At 43.3% G+C, this 16960-nt stretch overlaps 1 protein-coding gene across 1 annotated transcript; it reads left to right on the plus strand.

Moving 5' to 3' along the window:
• Positions 1 to 2853: 2853 nt before the first annotated feature.
• Positions 2854 to 16684, plus strand: LOC128450895 (gastrula zinc finger protein XlCGF57.1). The gene is made up of 2 exons (XM_053434652.1): positions 2854 to 3190; positions 14253 to 16684. The coding sequence occupies exons 1-2, from the start codon at positions 2956 to 2958 to the stop codon at positions 15743 to 15745; spliced, it is 1728 nt and encodes a 575-aa protein (XP_053290627.1). The 5' UTR covers positions 2854 to 2955; the 3' UTR covers positions 15746 to 16684.
• Positions 16685 to 16960: the final 276 nt, after the last annotated feature.

The following is a 16960-nucleotide window of genomic DNA, read 5'->3' on the forward strand; positions in this document are numbered from 1 at the left end:
TCCTTTTCCAGTGCCTTTGTTGATGAAACAATTTGTTCCCTTAATTTGTAGTTGAAACCCTAGGAGAATGATAATAAGGATGAAATCTTATTTTCAAGACATCTATGAAAAGAAACTGAGTAGTGGTGGTGTCTGTTTAACTGAGGATTATGTACCAGTTGTCACATCAGGTTTGATTGTCTTAGTTATTTCAATATTTTTCTGGGATTAATAAAAAACATAAATGCTCCTTTATGATCTACGAGTCAATGGAAAGCTTATGAGCTGTCTAACTCCACAGCCCACAGTGCTAATAGGGGTGGGGGGGGAATCTAAAAATCCATTTGAGAATGCATCTTAATAGGAGAAGTAAGTAGCTGAATGAAATAATGAATCACTTTCCCTTTTTCCTATTTGCTATTCAATCTGCTGAATCATTTAGCTTCTCCATTCCAACCCCCCCCCCCCCCCCCCCCCCCCATTCTGTGACACTGGGCCTTGTTATTGGTGCCGCCTAGTGGCTTGCACCCCTAGGCAATGCATTGCAGGGCGAAGAATATTTCTTTCGTCTTTATTTTGGCGCGCTTCTCCTCCCACAAATTTTGTCGCACAATCACGAGACGTTGAATCTTGTGCTATGTGTTTTATAAGGAATTCACTGATCCACTGGTTGTGAGTTCAAAACCACTGTGTATGCAGTGATAGTGATAGTGATAGGGCCACATTGGTGTTAAAATGAAGTGTCCTGTCACATGATCAGAGCTCTGACCTGAAGAGATCTTACACACTAACACAGCAGTATGCCGTGTTAGTGTTAGCGCCACCTACTACAAGTCTCTCTCTCTCTCTCTCTTTCTCTGGGTCTATGTCTCTCTCTCTCTGAGTCTATGTCTCCCTCTCTTTTAAACCAGCCAGTCTCTCTCTCTCTCTCTCTCTCTCTCTCTCTCTCTCTCTCTCTCTCTCTCTCTCTCTGGGTCTATGTCTCTCTCTCTTTTAAACCAGCCAGTCTCTTTCTCTCTCTCTCTGGGTCTATGTCTGTCTTCCACCACTTCCAACCAGATTTCATATCAAACCACATTTCAGCTCTTTAATTATCAGTGTGACACTCAAACCTGCTTCATGTGGGTTTTTATAAACTTGTTTAATTTCACTGCATGTGAATGAAAACTTTATTTAAGCTTCGAGATTTTCAGGAGAAAAACTCATTAGACTTTTCTCTCATCAAGCTGCTGTTTCTGCAAATTCATATTAAGGAAGTTATGAGTAATGTGTGTTTGGTTAAGAGTGTGTGTGTGTGTGTGCAACCGGCATCTGAAGCAGGAAAACACATTGAAAACATACATTCTTGTTTATTTGTTTATTTACGTAACACTCTTACAGAAACATTACTGAGCATCGTTAACAAGTAACTTCTTCAAAATCCAGATTATTGTTATTGGTTCTGATATCTGTCACGGCAACAAGATCCATAGAATCACTTCCTGTTCATCTTCAGAGTAAAAGCACAATGTCCCTTTGAGGAAGTGACAGTTAAATCTAACTGAAAAGGATAATGTCTCAGGACCTAATATTTGGGAAACTTCGTGGATACTTTACTGTGAAAGTGGACTGAGTTGTCCAGGAGGTTGTTGGTTCAATCCCCAGCTCCTCCCACCAGCCGGCTGTTGTGTCCAAGGGCAAAACATTTGAGTTAATGTTCTGGAAAAATAGAAAGAATTCTCCTTAGCGTCTTCCTGTCAAGGTCAAAGAACAGAGAGACAACAAGAGGCTTCTCTATTGAGGTTGGGTGTGTTGATGTGATCTCGACACTAGAGGTCAGTGTGTCCTCACAAATGACTTCATGATGTCCTCATGAGTCTTTCCAGCTGCAGTGTTCAGAGCCACACAGAGTGGGGATGTCTTTTATTGATAAAATACAGATTATATGGGGAAACAAGCACTGATGCCTTTACTGAACCTATTTTGTGAGAATGGATCAACTTCAAATTGAGATAAGTGATATCTCAACAGGATGGAGATACAAACTAACTCAAAGATCGCTTTTTCGATACACGGTGTGACCGTGGCGTGGCGTCAAAGTTTGATTGCACGCCATCATAACACGATGTTTTATAACTCGGACATACATGGACCATGAATCCTTAGATGCTGAGCCGTAAACAAACAACTCCACTCAAATGTTTATTGTCCGATCAATACCAAACTTCTGTCTTATGATCAGAGTCCAAGCCTGAACAGGTCTATGTGTCAATATTTCCTCTGGGTCATAGCGCCACCTACTGATCAGTGTGAAAATGAAGTTGTTTTAACATTGTCCAATTGACACAAAGTTGCTCACGCTACATCAGAGCCCCTACTTGAACAGATCTATTAGTCTGTATGTAATAAAACTGATGGCGCCACCTATTGGCAACAGGAAAAAAGCTTTTTATACAACTTTCATTCAATTTACATAAAGTAAAAAAAAAAAGACAAGAATCAACATCACGTGATGGACGCAGGAAGGGAAGCGTTTATCTTTGCCGCAGTTCACAAAACGTATGCACGGTTCGAAATGCATGTGCTTGGCTTTGGAGTCCTAGAAATTGTCGTTTATTTTTGGTTTTACTGTCACAGTTTGGTTAATTTAATATTGAGTATTTCTACTTCACTGTCTTAGTACTTTTACTTGTAATGGAATATTACTTTAGTGTCTTGGTACTTTTACCTCAGTGAATGATCCGAATTCTTCTTACACCATCGATTTAGTTTATTTTGTTGCTTATATTTTACTACTTGTTTAACAAGTACTTGTAACAGAGTATTTCTACTGTGAAGTATTAGTACTCTCGTTTCCTCTTCGTCCTCCAGTCCAAAAGGGGTCACTGCTGGCTCGGAGCTCGGAGTCTCTGTTTCCTGTCGAGAGCTGTCTTTGTCTACTCAAAGACTCAGAGAGGAGGAACCTGTCCGCCGTGCAGCTGCTGCGGATGTTGGTACATGAGCGGAAGACTTCCTGCTGCAGGTGGAGGAAAGGATCGAGTCCCGGAGCTGAGCGCGATGCTCACCGAGCGGTTCGCGGCTGCGGGGGAGCAGATCCTCGCGGGGCTGGAGGAAACCTTGTTAGAGTCCGAGGAGCGAGTGGAGCGGACAGAGCGGTCCCAGCGGGAGATCTGCCGCCAGAGGAGGCTGCTCGATGCCGCGATGCAGCCCGTAGTCCGGCTGCACAGAGCAGGTCAGTCCCGGGAGCAGGGGGGGGATTCATGTTCCCAAGGGGCCACATGAAAACATGGACAGTTGTGGAGGGCCGCACCAACAGGCTGAACTCAATTATACTCATATTCATTTGATAAGCTTCTACTGGTAAGGGTAAATGTTGTGATTACGTCATTAGGGTAAGCGTGCTGCGTCTTATCGTCACTTCCTGTTTACCAGTCGCTGGTGGTGGTCGCTCTGTGAACTAGCTCCTCTGCTAACAGCTGTTTCTCTGCATCACTACGGCTACAATCACCGGTCTGTAGTTAAACAGCCACACAGACCAGCCCCTACTCTCTGGTGCTCCGTGACTCTGTGTTCTGTGTGAGCTCAGCCTCGTAGTCCAACAGGCGGAGACAGCAGCGATGTCTTCTCTCTCTCTCTCTTGCTCCGAGTGTCTCATGTTCACTGACTCCCCCGCCTCCATTAACAGTAGTGCTACATTTAATAAATACAGTGTGTTGGTAGCGATGGAGGCGAGAGGCTCCGCAGCTTAGAACCTCCGTTAGCTGTAGTTAGCTTAGCCCCCGCTAGCCGCCACGGAGTCTCCTAGCTTAGCACGTATCTTAGCCCCAGCTAGCTGTCCCTCGATCGCTGTGTGTGAAGTGCGGTGATCTACTGAAGGTCTCGCTGAAATAAAAATCCTACAGAACCCCTTCACCGGTGCAGCATCACGTTGAGACAGCAATATAAATCTTATGGTTAAAAAAAAGAAGATAACAGTACAAAATTCTTGAACGGGATTCGAAACAACGAACCGAAGCACTATCAGCTTCTGGCCTTATGACGAAGACATTACACCACCGAGCCGCTGAGATCTTTATCGCGCGTCAGATAAATGTCTCGTTCTTTACTTTGTCAGCTGTATAACACCAGATGTGCTTTAAGGTAACGCCCATGTCATCTGGTGATAATCCGAACACCGAATAAATGCTGTATACTTAATACAAGGCTTTACAAAGCTGATGCTCCTCTTCATAGGAGACAGAGGGAGTTATACCAATATCTAATCTCCCCTTCCTGTCTAAAATCTTAGAAAAAGTTGTCAGCTGTCTGAGCTTCTCCAGGAAAATAATATATATGAAGACTTTCAGTCGGGGTTTAGAGCCAATCACAGCACAGAGACAGCCTTGGAAAAAGTCACTAATGACCTTCTAATAGCTTCAGATCATGGATTTGTGTCTGTCCTCATTCTGTTATATCTCAGTGCAGCATTCAACACAGTAGACCATCACATTTTATTACAGAGACTGAAACGGTTAATTAACATTAAAGGAACCGCACTAAACTGGTTTGAATCTTATTTTTCTGATCGCTTCCAATTCGTGCAAATTAATGATGAGTCATCTGTGCGCACCAAAGTTAACTATGGTGTTCCACGGCCCAATTTTATTCTCATTATATATGCTTCCACTAGGAAACATTATCAGGACACACTCTGTAAATTTCCACTGTTATGCGGATGACACCCAGTTATACTTGTCAATAGAACCTGAACAAAGTAATCAATTAACTAAACTTCGAGCATGTTTCAAGGACATATAACTGGCTGACCCGCAATTGTCTCTCTTAAACTCAGATAAAACAGATTTTATAAAACTTGGCCCTAAACACCTTGAAGCAGGTAGTGATGGTGAGATGAAGCTTCATGAAGCTTTGAAGCTTTCCATCCAATTGGTTCGCTCATGGGCCGAAGCTTCATGGTGCTTCATTTGCTCTACTGCGCCATCAAGTGGACATTAAATGTAATGTAATTATAATGAAACCATGGCTTTGGTATGTGAAGCTTTGAATTGAATAAACGAATTAATGATGTTTGTAATGCCAATACACGTACACGTACGAAATGGATAAGTTAATTTATTTTTATTTAAAAACAACAGCTTCTCAACAGTGCTGGGTTTCAGGCAGATACATTTTTTTGAAATAATTTCGCCTGCTTTAGAAACTATCATTTCACAGCGTGAAAGTTAGGAAATAAATTCCTTTTCTCCCTGCAATACTCAGAATATATTGCAAGCAAACGCACAATAAAGTCCCAAGACAAGTAGTGTGGGGGGGAATCCATTGCGTTTCTTGGCCCCTTTTATTTTGAATCGCACACCAAACCCGCGAACCCTTTCCTGAATCAGTGACATGCTCGGCCGGCTCGTGAGGCTTCGAACGTCATCACATACGTCATCAACACAAGCCTTGATACGTGCTTCATAAAAATCATCCTCGATTACTCGACACACGCTTCGAAGCCTCCCACGGGAGGACACATCACTGGAAGCAGGGGTTCTCAAAGTGGGGGGCGCAATGTCGCTGACAAAAAAAAAAAAGAAGACGACCTGTCACTGGTTAGTAAAAGCTCCCTCAGTGGGGAAATGCAAGGGGCTGGACTGACACAAACAAATCAAATACTGTTTCGTTCCTGATCCACCAATCAAAAGAGGAGTGTTATTATTTGAATTATTTGACTATAAAAGTAACTGCAGGCATGGTCAGCACTCACCCTCACTGAGACGACACCATGCAGAGTTTGTGCGATTGCTTTTGTTTCCTCGATAATTCAGATATTCATTGTTTTATAAACAGTCTTTTTAAAGACTCACTCCTTCCTTAGTATACCTTCCTGGACTTGCAGCAGGCCTATTCGTATCCTAATCTAAGAAGTAATTTGCTCCACAGTCTTTTTCAGAAAGCTCATAGCCCCAAAAGCTAGCCTTCTAGCTAGCTAACTTCTTCCAACTGCAGCTAGCCCTTTTCTTCTTAACACCTACCTTCACATCTTCAATTATTCACCGTGTTGCAACAAATAAAACACCAGCACTTGAATACTATTCTGTGCTGTCCCTGTCTAGCACAGCCTTATTCATTATTCGTTTGCAAGTTGCTCACAGCCATACATACAACTACCCCTAACCAGCTTTGGGGGTGCCCAGCTTGCAAAAGTTTGAGAACCCCTGCCTTAGAGATACATTATCTAATGATATAGCTGCGCTAGACGACATTGCCCTGGCTTCCAATGAAACAGTCAGGTTTCTCCTCTTTGAGAGAAGAATAAAACTAGGGATGTCCCGATCCGATATTGATATCGGAAATCAGTCCGATATCAGCCAAAAAAGTGAATATCGGATTTTATCGGACTGAATCTAAAAACTCCGATATAAGCGCTCCGATATAAGCTGTCCATTTACCGCTACAGGACTTCTATAATAGGTGACTCTGGTTTGATCACACTCAAACACAGTAGGTGGTAATGCCCCTTAATTAACGTTGGTGCCGGCCGCGGAAGAAGAGCGTCTCTGATCCAGCATGCACAGCCCACGTGATCACAACAACGACAACGTGTGTGCCTGCAGCAAGGTGTAGTGATGTCGGCTGTGTGGAAGTATTTCGCTCAATTGGATAGACCTACAACCAATCAGAGCAACGTAGTATGTGACGTATGCTAAGCAACGCATTGTGAGTTATTTACTAACCCGGGTTCACACCGGACGCTTCAGCGCAGCGCCAAGCCTTAAATAACAGCTGGCTCCCATCCACTCCCATGTTAAAACTTTGTGCCGGTCACACCGGAGGCTGAAGCACCGCGAGGCAGCCTTGGCGCAGCGCGGTGCTTCAGCCTCCGGTGTGACCGGCACAAAGCCGTGCAGCGATCTACTGGATCAACGGGTGATATTATTAGCGCTGCCCGGCGGTTCAGCGTCGCTTCAGTGTCCGTTGTGAACAGCCAAGCGCCGGGGCGATAGGGATTAGCACGGTGCTCTGGCGTCGCCTCCACGTTCTGTGTTCCTCTTTCAAAATGAATGCGCTGTCGATGTCTTCTAAAACAGACTCAATGGCAGCATCTACACATCTCAGCTCGCCAGCGGCAGGCATGTTTGTTGAAAACGAATTCAACCCGAGGGCACTTTGGTGACGTGGTTGATTACGTCACCGTTGATCATCTGTCAATCATCGTATAAAGCCCGCCCTGACAATCTGATTGGCCCAGTCCGGCCATAATTTTTTCCCAATGGAGCGACCCCAGACCGAACTGCCCGACCAAATCTGTTGTGGGCGGGGCTAAATTCGTCTGGCATCCAGGCTATGACAAACTACCACGGGACAGCAAAAAGGCAATGGCCATAACAGAAAAGATAGCCCAGTTTATTGTGCTTGATGACCAGCCCCTGTCGGTGGTGAGTAATGTCGGGTTTAAACGCTTAATGGAGCACCTCGAACCTCGCTACATTATTCCTATAGTTTTTGTTGTTTTTGTCCCTGCCCACAGTTGTTTCCAACATATGCTGACAGTAGAAAAATAACTGAAGTGAACTTGAATTGTTTGCACTTTAAAATTTAATTTATTCTATTCAATTGTATAATGATGTTGGTAACCAGTGGTTATTTTGCACTTTAAATATAACATTTTGTTTTCATTGGATTTGTTGAGGTAATACTCCTATGTTGAAGGTTAAAATTTATGTAACCAATTGGTTAATAATACATGGGTCAGTTTTTCCTATACCTACTGTTGCTGACTATTGTTTTCTGTTATATCACTACAACATCAGTAACAGTAACATCACTTTATCAAGCCTTTTCTAACATTCCACACAACAAAATAAGGAATAAATATATGTATGATTTGTGCCTATATCGTATCGTATTGATATCGGTATCGGCCAATACTCAAGGCTACAATATCGGTATCGTATCGGAAGTGAAAAAGTTGTATCGGGACATCCCTAAATAAAACTCCAGCAGTGATACTGACTGAATGTGCTCTGCCAGTAGTGTATTAGACTGCAGGTCAATGAGTTTGAGCTGAACATCACTTTGTGCATTATCCACACTGCACGTGAAGGGAGAAGACATCTTGTGCTCTTCACTTTCAACTGTTTTGAAGTCTTGAAATCTTCTTGAAAACTCACCATGCAGTGCCCCTAACATGGATGAGTACCTGCGGAGGTGATCAACTGATGGTGGGGCTTCTTTCAGTGTTGGCATGTGGTTGAGAATGTTCCCCTTCAACTGGCTTGAAAGAAACTGCAACTTTCTCATGAAAGCCTTCACCAGGCTGTACATTTCATGTGCAAATAGGCCCTTGGCTTGTAGTTTGGTATTTAACTCATTAATTAATGCAGTGACATCAACAGCAAATACAAGATCTGCCATCCAGTCTGTATCTGAAAGCTCATTGATGTCCTTGCCTTTCTTTTCACAAAACTCGAATCTCTGCTCTCAGGTCCCATACTCGTTTAATCACTTTGTCCAGACTGATCCATCTGACAGCTGTGTGGTAGCCTATGTCCCCATGTTCAGTCTCATGCTCCTCCAAAAGTGCAACAAACTGTCTGTGATTCAATGCTCTTGCCCTGATGAAGTTAACTAATTTAGTTACAACATCAGTAACATGATATGTATAATACAATACAAAAATAGTAATTTAACTTTACCATATCTTGCATCCGCTTCAAAAGTCCGACATTTTCCCCTGTCAGATTTGGACTATCATCGGTTGTAACACCTGCCAGTTGGTCCCATTTGAGTCCCAGCTTGTCTAAGCATGCAGTTAACTCCGTGAACAAATCACTCCAAGTTGCGTCCCTTTTATTCACCGCATTGCTGTCAACTCCTCCGTTATCGCAAAGTCTTTCGCAACCCACATACAAAGATGAGTAACTGGGCTGTGTGGCGGACATCACAGCTCTCATCCAGAGCCAAGGAGAAAAAGTCAAAATCAGCTACTTTTATTTATCAGCTGAAGCTCGAGATTTCCTGCGATGTCCTCGATCCTTCTCTTTACGGTTCGTCTGGAGAGGGACACGTTCTCAAATGCCTCTTTCTTCTCAGGGCATATTAGTGCAGCAGAGTCAACCAAACACTCCTTGATAAACTCCCCAACAGAGAACGGCTTACCCCTTTTGCGATTTTGTGGGATATCTCAAAGCTGGTCTTGACAGCTCCATCCCTGGATGTGGAAAGCTTGTTTAAAAAAAAACCTTGTTGCTTCTGCAGCTTAGCTAGCAAAGCTTCCGATGTCCGTGCGCGTTCTTCATCGGTCAAGTTTCTGTAAGTCTCTCCATCTTTGTCTCGTAATTGCGATTCAAATTGTAATCCTTAAGAACATCGATCTTTTCACCACAAATAAGCACACGGCTTTCCCTTTGACTTCAGTAAACAAATACTTAACAGTCCATGTCTCGTTAAAAACTCTACATTCTGTATAGATCTTTCTTTTTTTATTGTGGGCTGACATTTTTGCGGACTAACGGCTAACTCACATCTCTCCTAAACTCTGTTCGCCAACACATCGTGCAATCGCATGCATTCAGGATGTACTTCAGGTAAAAATGTTTGTCTCCTTCAAAATAAAATAAATGATGTATTCTGTGCTGATATTAACTTATTTACGAGTGATTCCTAATATTCCGTTGCTCTTCCTCTCACCTCAATAATGAGGAGGATTTAATATTGTTGTGAAAGAGTCTGTGCAGAAAACCTGCTGCTGTGTCGCTCATGTCTGAAACAGGAAGTCTGGACACATTTCTCTGAGCTTTACCCACAGGTCTTTTCTGAAAGCATCTTAACCAACTAACTAACATCCCCTCACCCTGTTCTCCTCAGTTAGTGACCTTATTAATTTTTATGCCTCAAAATGAAAAACTTTTTTTTACCAGAAACCCTTTGTTTTATGCTGCTTCCTTTATGAGCTGCATCGTAACACCAACTGTAAACAACCTCAACATCTCTGCCTCCTGAATGTGATCGTTCAAAAATCACAACAGTCGACATTATTATTAAACTTTATTACAGGCTCAAGGCCCACAGTATCAAAAGATAAAACATACAATCAATACATTACACAGAAATATACAAGGAAAGAAGGGCTAAAAAAGGCACTCATGCCAGTGTTCCCAGATCTTAGATGTGTACTTAACTGAGCTGCGGACAGGGTCTGTCATCAGATCAATTATAGAATTTGTTGAGCGGTCCAGCCGACTCATAAACTTAAAAATAAGGTTCCTCAGCAAGGCCATGAAGGTGGTTAGACCCATATTAACGAACAGCTCACTGGCTCTAGTACTCCTGGGTTTATGCAGGAGTAATCTAAGACAGTCATTATAGGCTACTTTAAGCTTACGCAAGCTCTCCTTCTTGTAATTCACCCAGAGTGGAGCTGTATAGAGAGGGGTGCAGTAGGCTCTAAACAAATGAATCTTTACATCAACTGTACAGTGGTGGAATTTTCTAACCAACATGTTAGCTTGGACATAGAGCAATCTCCTCTGTCTGAACATGTCGGCATCATCCTCTAACGTGTCTGTAATAATGTGCCCTAAGTATTTGGTACTATTGGACACCCGCAGAGTTTGCCCAGAGAGATGAAAGGCAGGAAACTTAATATCCATGTCATCCTTAGTCCTACAGACCATTACCAGGCTCTTTTTGGCATTATATTTCACATCAAAATCAACCCCATAATTAGTGCAGATGTTAAGCAGCTGTTGAAACCCACTGCTACTAGGGGATATTAAAGCTAGGTCGTCTGCATACATAAAGTGATTGACCAGAGAATCACCTAACATACAACCTGTTCTGCATCCCCCCAGCTGCCTGGAAAGGTCGTCCATATAGAAATTGAAAAGGGCTGGTGATAATATACCCCCCTGCCGGACCCCGTTACCAACTTTAAAAGGGGTAGATAAAATGCTCCCCCATCTTACAATCATAGTCTGGTTCGCATACCAGTAAGCTAGGATGCGTACTAAGCTACTGGGCACACCCCTAAGCTTGAGCTTATTAAACAGCTTAAAGTGGTTGACGCGGTCAAATGCTTTGGATGCATCAATAAACCCTATAAGCATAGTAGAGCCCTGCCTTCTATATGTGTCTATAGCCTCTTTCAAAGTGTAAATACATAGGTCGGTACTATGCTTGGGCTTAAAGCCAAACTGATTGTCAGTGGTGGTTATGTATTCACTTATCCTGTCAAGAATTAATCTTTCTAGCACTTTGGAGAGAATACTAGCAACTGCAATGGGTCTATAGTTATCAATACTTCCGATCTTACCAGCCTTGTCTTTGATAACAGGGACAAGAACAACTGACAACATGGAGTCTGGCAATATGCCATGCATCACCATCCCGGTAATGCAGATAGATAGTAGCACTGCCAAGCTGGGGCCAGCTAACTTAAGGTGCTCTGCTGTGATGTTGTCCAGGCCACTAGCTTTCTTGTCTGCAAGTTGCCCTATAGCACTGAGAACATCATTGGGGTGAAAACAAATACTTTCCTCATCAATTTTGCCAACATGAAAAGGATTATATTTAATACTATTGAACAGCTCTGCATAATGCTGCCTCCAAAGGTCAGCTATTGCCACTACATCCGTTACCCCTTCTATACTGCAAGGAAGAGCTGCTTTCGCCCTATTAAGGGTTTTTACCTCTTTCCAGAAGCTAGTGATGTCATTTTCAAGCAATTTATTAGCCATAGATTGAGCACTCAGCACCTGCTCTTGTTTGTTTATGTAGCGCAGGGCATATTTATACTTTGCATTCATTTTCTTTTTATTATCAAGGTCAGGTCCCTGCCTGGGCCTTCCAGCTATTACCCAAGCCCTATGGGCTGCATTGGACTCAGCATGATGGCTAGCTACAAATTTATTCCACCCTGGTTTGATGTTCTTGGCCTTCCTGGAATGAGTGAATAAACACCTGCTAGCCTCAAGAAGAGCTACAACTATATTTTTATACAAATCACACACACTTGCACCATGAGAGGGGTCATCACAGTTTACATTAGTGCAACATATGGCATTCATGGGCAGATATACTTTACTCAAAAATTCATCAGACCTGAAGCAATATTTGAGGACATCATCATTAGATAGTTTTTCCCAATCTATCTTTTCTACGCTGTTGCCCTCATACTTAGCCAGCTTGGGAACGTTGTCCACATTTAATATCATGGCAATGGGGATATGGTCAGAGGTGGCTAACCCATAACAAATCTCAATATTTTCCAATGAAGCATGAGCATCAACAGTGGACACAATGTGATCTAGCCACGAGGTCGTATTCCATGCTTCACTAACATAAGTGTAACTTGAGTGAGGCAAGAACACTTTACTTGATATTACTAGTTTTGTGTCGCTAGTGAATCTTAGGTGATAGGTCAGCATTATAATCACCCAAAACATAAATGCAAGAGGAGTCATTATCTTCGATAAAGGATTGTACAAATGCAAGCCTGCTCGAAAATTCATCAACATGATCATAAGATTCATATGGAGTATAAATATTAAGAATAATAAAATGATTTCCATTAAAATTAAACTCTAGCCCAATGGCCCAGTCCACATTTAAATGTAAAACTTTAACCATGGAATCATATTTTGTATTCCATAGAATAGCCACCCCTCCAGCAATCCTACCTCGGACGATTCTTGTGCTGAGGTCCGTAGTGGATTCACCCGCACCATGGAAGTCAGGGTGGAGAGAGTTTAATTTTTCCAAATCCTGTTTGGCCATCCAGGTCTCCTGAATGCACAGTACGTCACTATTGACTAACAGTGTATCCACAACCAGCCTCCTTGCCTTGTCAGCAGCAGTGTGACCCACTCTGAGGCCACGAGAATTGTAGGACACAATGCGCATTACGATTCTGTGTCATTCCCGTTGGGGCTGTCAGTTTCCTCGGACACCCCCACGAAACCAGCACCAGGGCACGACAGACCCCCATCCTCCTCACGGCAAGAAATCCCTCCCGCCGCTCTCCCAGGCAGAATCACCCCACTTGTTGCTCCTCTTGAACGGCGAGGCTCGAAGTATTGTCTGATGACTGACCCAGCTGGCCAGAACTGGGAATCGTACATCTCCTTCCACTCGTTCCATTCAGCAGTAACACAGAAGGAGCTGAATCTGCTATGTGGCGTCTCAATTTTCCTGCACTTCACCTCGCGGTTCATCTTTCCTTGCAGGAAGAGACGGAGAGTGTCGGCATCAAGGTTCAACTTGAATTTCGTGGCGAACACACTGACCATCTTCGTTTTTACAGTGGACAGTTCCTCGTTATTAATCACCGCAGTTCCAGTAATCCCTGTCTTTTTCCGTGCATGTCTGGCCTGGGGTTTCTCAGCACGATACTTTGCAGTAAACAGGTGAGCTGAGTTCTCTGACACTGCCTTCCGTTTGCGGCCGTCCCTCACCATAGTACTCCAGCTAGGATGCTCCGTCTTCTCCGGGGCTCTTTCACTTCGCTGAGCAGGGGGCAAGCCCGGAGATTCACCTGTCGCCAACCACTCCACACCCTGTCTTGGGGCTCCGCGGACAGCGGGAGGAGGTCCTCCCAGCTCCGCCACCGTCTCCACCATAGCCAAGCCCAAGCCCGGGCCCTGCGCAGCAGGCTCGCCACCCAGCGGGAGTTCTGAAGGCCGAAGAGGAGCATCTGCCGCTGCCACGGAGGAGCCGCCGCCACCCGATGTGGGACCAGCAACACTGGGGTTTTCCACCACCATCAGTCGCTCGTTAAGGGAGCCAGACACCTCCAGAAGTCCCTCACAGGCGGTTGCCTGCGAGGTAAGAGAAATCTTCAGAAGATCAACGTCAATATTAAGCTGCTGAATTCTTCCGAGTAACGCTGAAACATCCACATGTTTAAATGAAACGGGAGGCAGTTCATCAATGTAATGAGACACAAATCTTGGTAGTTCCCCTTTCTCCTTGAACACAGCCAAACACATTTTGATGTGTATTTCGTCTTTCTTCTCTCCCCTGTGAGAGGACCAGCGTTTGCTATCAGGAAACAGCTCTGCCATTACAGCTTTGGAGGCTTCAATCCTTTGAGAACTGAAACTGGACTTAACTATCTTTATGATATTATCTTGATCAAGTGTTCTCGACTTAATCAGTAGAAAATTCAGCAGTTCATCTTCAACTATTATTTCTCCATCCGTGGTGTGATAAATCCTAGGTTTAATGCGAGCAATTAAAAGACACAACACAAGTTTTTCAAAACACTTCAGGAAACTCTGAAAAAATAAACGTGTGTATTTGTGTTTCAGGGTGTCCTGCAGACGTCCAGCAACTGATGGTGAATAAAGACGAGGTTCCCCCTGAGCAGCAGCAGTGGAGCCCCCTTGTGGACCAGGAGGACCCAGATTCCCCCAACATTAAAAAGGAGCAGGAGGAACCGTGGACCACTCAGGATGGACAGCAGCTTCAAGGACTGGAGGAGGCTGATGTCAAGTTCACATCGGATCCTGTCGCTGTGAAGAGTGAAGAAGATGAAGAGAAACTTAAATCTTCAAAGCTTCATCCGAGTGAGAGGAAGGAGAACAGAGCGGACTTTGGAGGACCAGAACCAGCCAGGAACTCAGGTCCTGATGTACTTTTACAACCAGGTCCTGAGGACAAGGCTGAAGACTCTTCTGAGACTGAAGTCAGTGAGGATGATTGGATGGAGCCTCTAAGTGATATGGAATGTAAGACAGAAAAAAAAACGTTTTGTTGCTCTGAGTGTGGTAAAAGATTTCACCAGAGGGGTGATCTAAATAGACATGAGAGGAGTCATACAGGAGAGAAACCGTTTAGTTGCTCTGAGTGTGGTAAAATATTTAGCCATAGGAGCAATCTCAATAGACATATGAGGATTCATACAGGAGAGAAACGGTTTAGTTGCTCTGAGTGTGATAAAAGATTTAGCTATAGGGTCCATCTAAATACACACATGAGGAGTCATACAGGAGAGAAACCGGTTAGTTGCTCTGAGTGTGGTAAAACATTTAGCCTCATGGGCAGTCTAAATATACATATGAGGAGTCATACAGGAGAGAAACAGTTCAGTTGCCCAGAGTGTGGTAAACGATTTAGCCATAGGTGCAGTCTCAATACACATATAAGGAGTCATACAGGAGAGAAACCGTTTAGTTGCTCTGAGTGTGGTAAAACATTTAACATAAGGGGCAATCTCAATACACATATAAGGAGTCATACAGGAGAGAAACCATTTAGTTGCTCTGAGTGTGATAAACGATTTAGCCATAGGGGCCATCTAAATACACATATGAGGATTCATACAGGAGAGAAACCGTTTAGTTGCTCTGAGTGTGGTAAAACATTTAACATAAGGGGCAATCTCAATACACATATAAGGAGTCATACAGGAGAAAAGCAGCTTAGTTGCTCTGAGTGTGATAAACAATTTGGCCATAGGTGCCATCTAAATAGACATATGAGGATTCACAGAAAGGGTGATCTAAATACACATATGAGGAGTCATACAGGAGAGAAACGGTTTAGTTGCTCTGAGTGTGATACAAGATTTAGCCGTAGGGGCAATCTCAATAGACATATAAGGAGTCATACAGGAGAAAAGCAGTTTAGTTGCTCTGAGTGTGGTGAACGATTTTACAGAAGGGGTGATCTAAATACACATATGAGGAGTCATACAGGAGAGAAACGGTTTAGTTGCTCTGAGTGTGATACAAGATTTAGCCGTAGGGGCAATCTCAATAGACATATGAGGATTCATACAGTAGATAAACCGTTTAGTTGATCTGAGTGTGATGAAAGATTTTAGATCCAGTCCTTTTGTACGAGACATGTGAGGATTCATAAAGGAGAGAAGTGATTCAGTTTCAACCTTTGCATCAAAAGTTGATTTATCAGCAGATATTCATATTATACATATTCCTAGTTCACTGTTTTAAATAGACTATTAATAGTTTCTATGTCCCTAGAAAATAGCACTCATTGAATAACACTAAAGATTTGTGTTTATATATCTTAAATTCGCCTAAAGCGCCTGTTTGAGGACACCCAAATTATATTGAAAGCTGTTTTTGAACCATTTGGAGTACATGTATGATCTTGGTCTCTTTTGAAAGGTAACATTCTGAACTCTTGGACCAGCTGGACACTGTTGGGAAATTTCATTGGCTAAACGATACGCCAGTTATCAGAACAATAGGTTGGAATTGGCTCAGCCTTTACATGTCAGAAGAGGGGCACGCTCTTTCCAACAACAAGGTGCCTCGTTGGCTTTTGCAGGCTGTGGACAGCCCATGCCAGAACTTATTGGGTCAAGTTTAGATTGACAGCTCACTTGAACCAATAGGATATGGCTATCCACCATTTTGAGATCTTTGTTTACATGCACACAGAGTTACAAGTAAGAGTACCTCCCAGTTTACACGGAGGAGATTGCTGCGCTGACATTATGCACCAGCTGACAGTGGCTATTCTTTGATGTAATAGTGTGATGTACCTAGCTGTACGACGCAGTTCTGTAAATAACAATGTTTGACGCTGATCTGTAAAACAGCGCAGCTGGACGGCGCCTGCGGGGGTTAGGGCTCAGGTTAACTAGTTCATATGATTAAATGTTTTTTTTAAATAATGGTTTAGGGTTAGGGTTGAGATTCAATGACAGTGTGTGTTCTCCTTTATGTATTGAATGTGTTTCCAAGAATAAAAGTCTAATAAAAAAAGATAATGGCGTCTTCCACCTCCTCTTCTTTGTTTCTGTACGAATTGAGGCTGCACTGGATACAGATGAATTGTCTCATCACGAGAAAAATTAATCAGCTTCTCACAGTCTGACATGTTTGTTTACGTTTGATGTGAAGTCAGAACTGGGCAATATCAGGTCAGAATATCTGATATACGAGTCGTCTGGAACGCAGCATTACACTCACACACACGGACAGTGGAGCAGCGATGACCGAGGAGCCCTCGTTGACATGAATGACCTGAAATGTCAAACAGCAGG

Source organism: Pleuronectes platessa, chromosome 11 (assembly GCF_947347685.1).
Source record: "Pleuronectes platessa chromosome 11, fPlePla1.1, whole genome shotgun sequence".
Lineage (NCBI taxonomy): Eukaryota > Metazoa > Chordata > Actinopteri > Pleuronectiformes > Pleuronectidae > Pleuronectes > Pleuronectes platessa.

Bases quoted from the DNA above. Each gene is read 5' to 3' on its own strand.
- LOC128450895 (XM_053434652.1), top strand. From the start codon at position 2,956: ATGAGCGGAAGACTTCCTGCTGCAGGTGGAGGAAAGGATCGAGTCCCG. The intron at 3,191-14,252 runs GTCAGTCCCGGG...TTTGTGTTTCAG, and splicing joins AGTCCGGCTGCACAGAGCAG to GGTGTCCTGCAGACGTCCAG.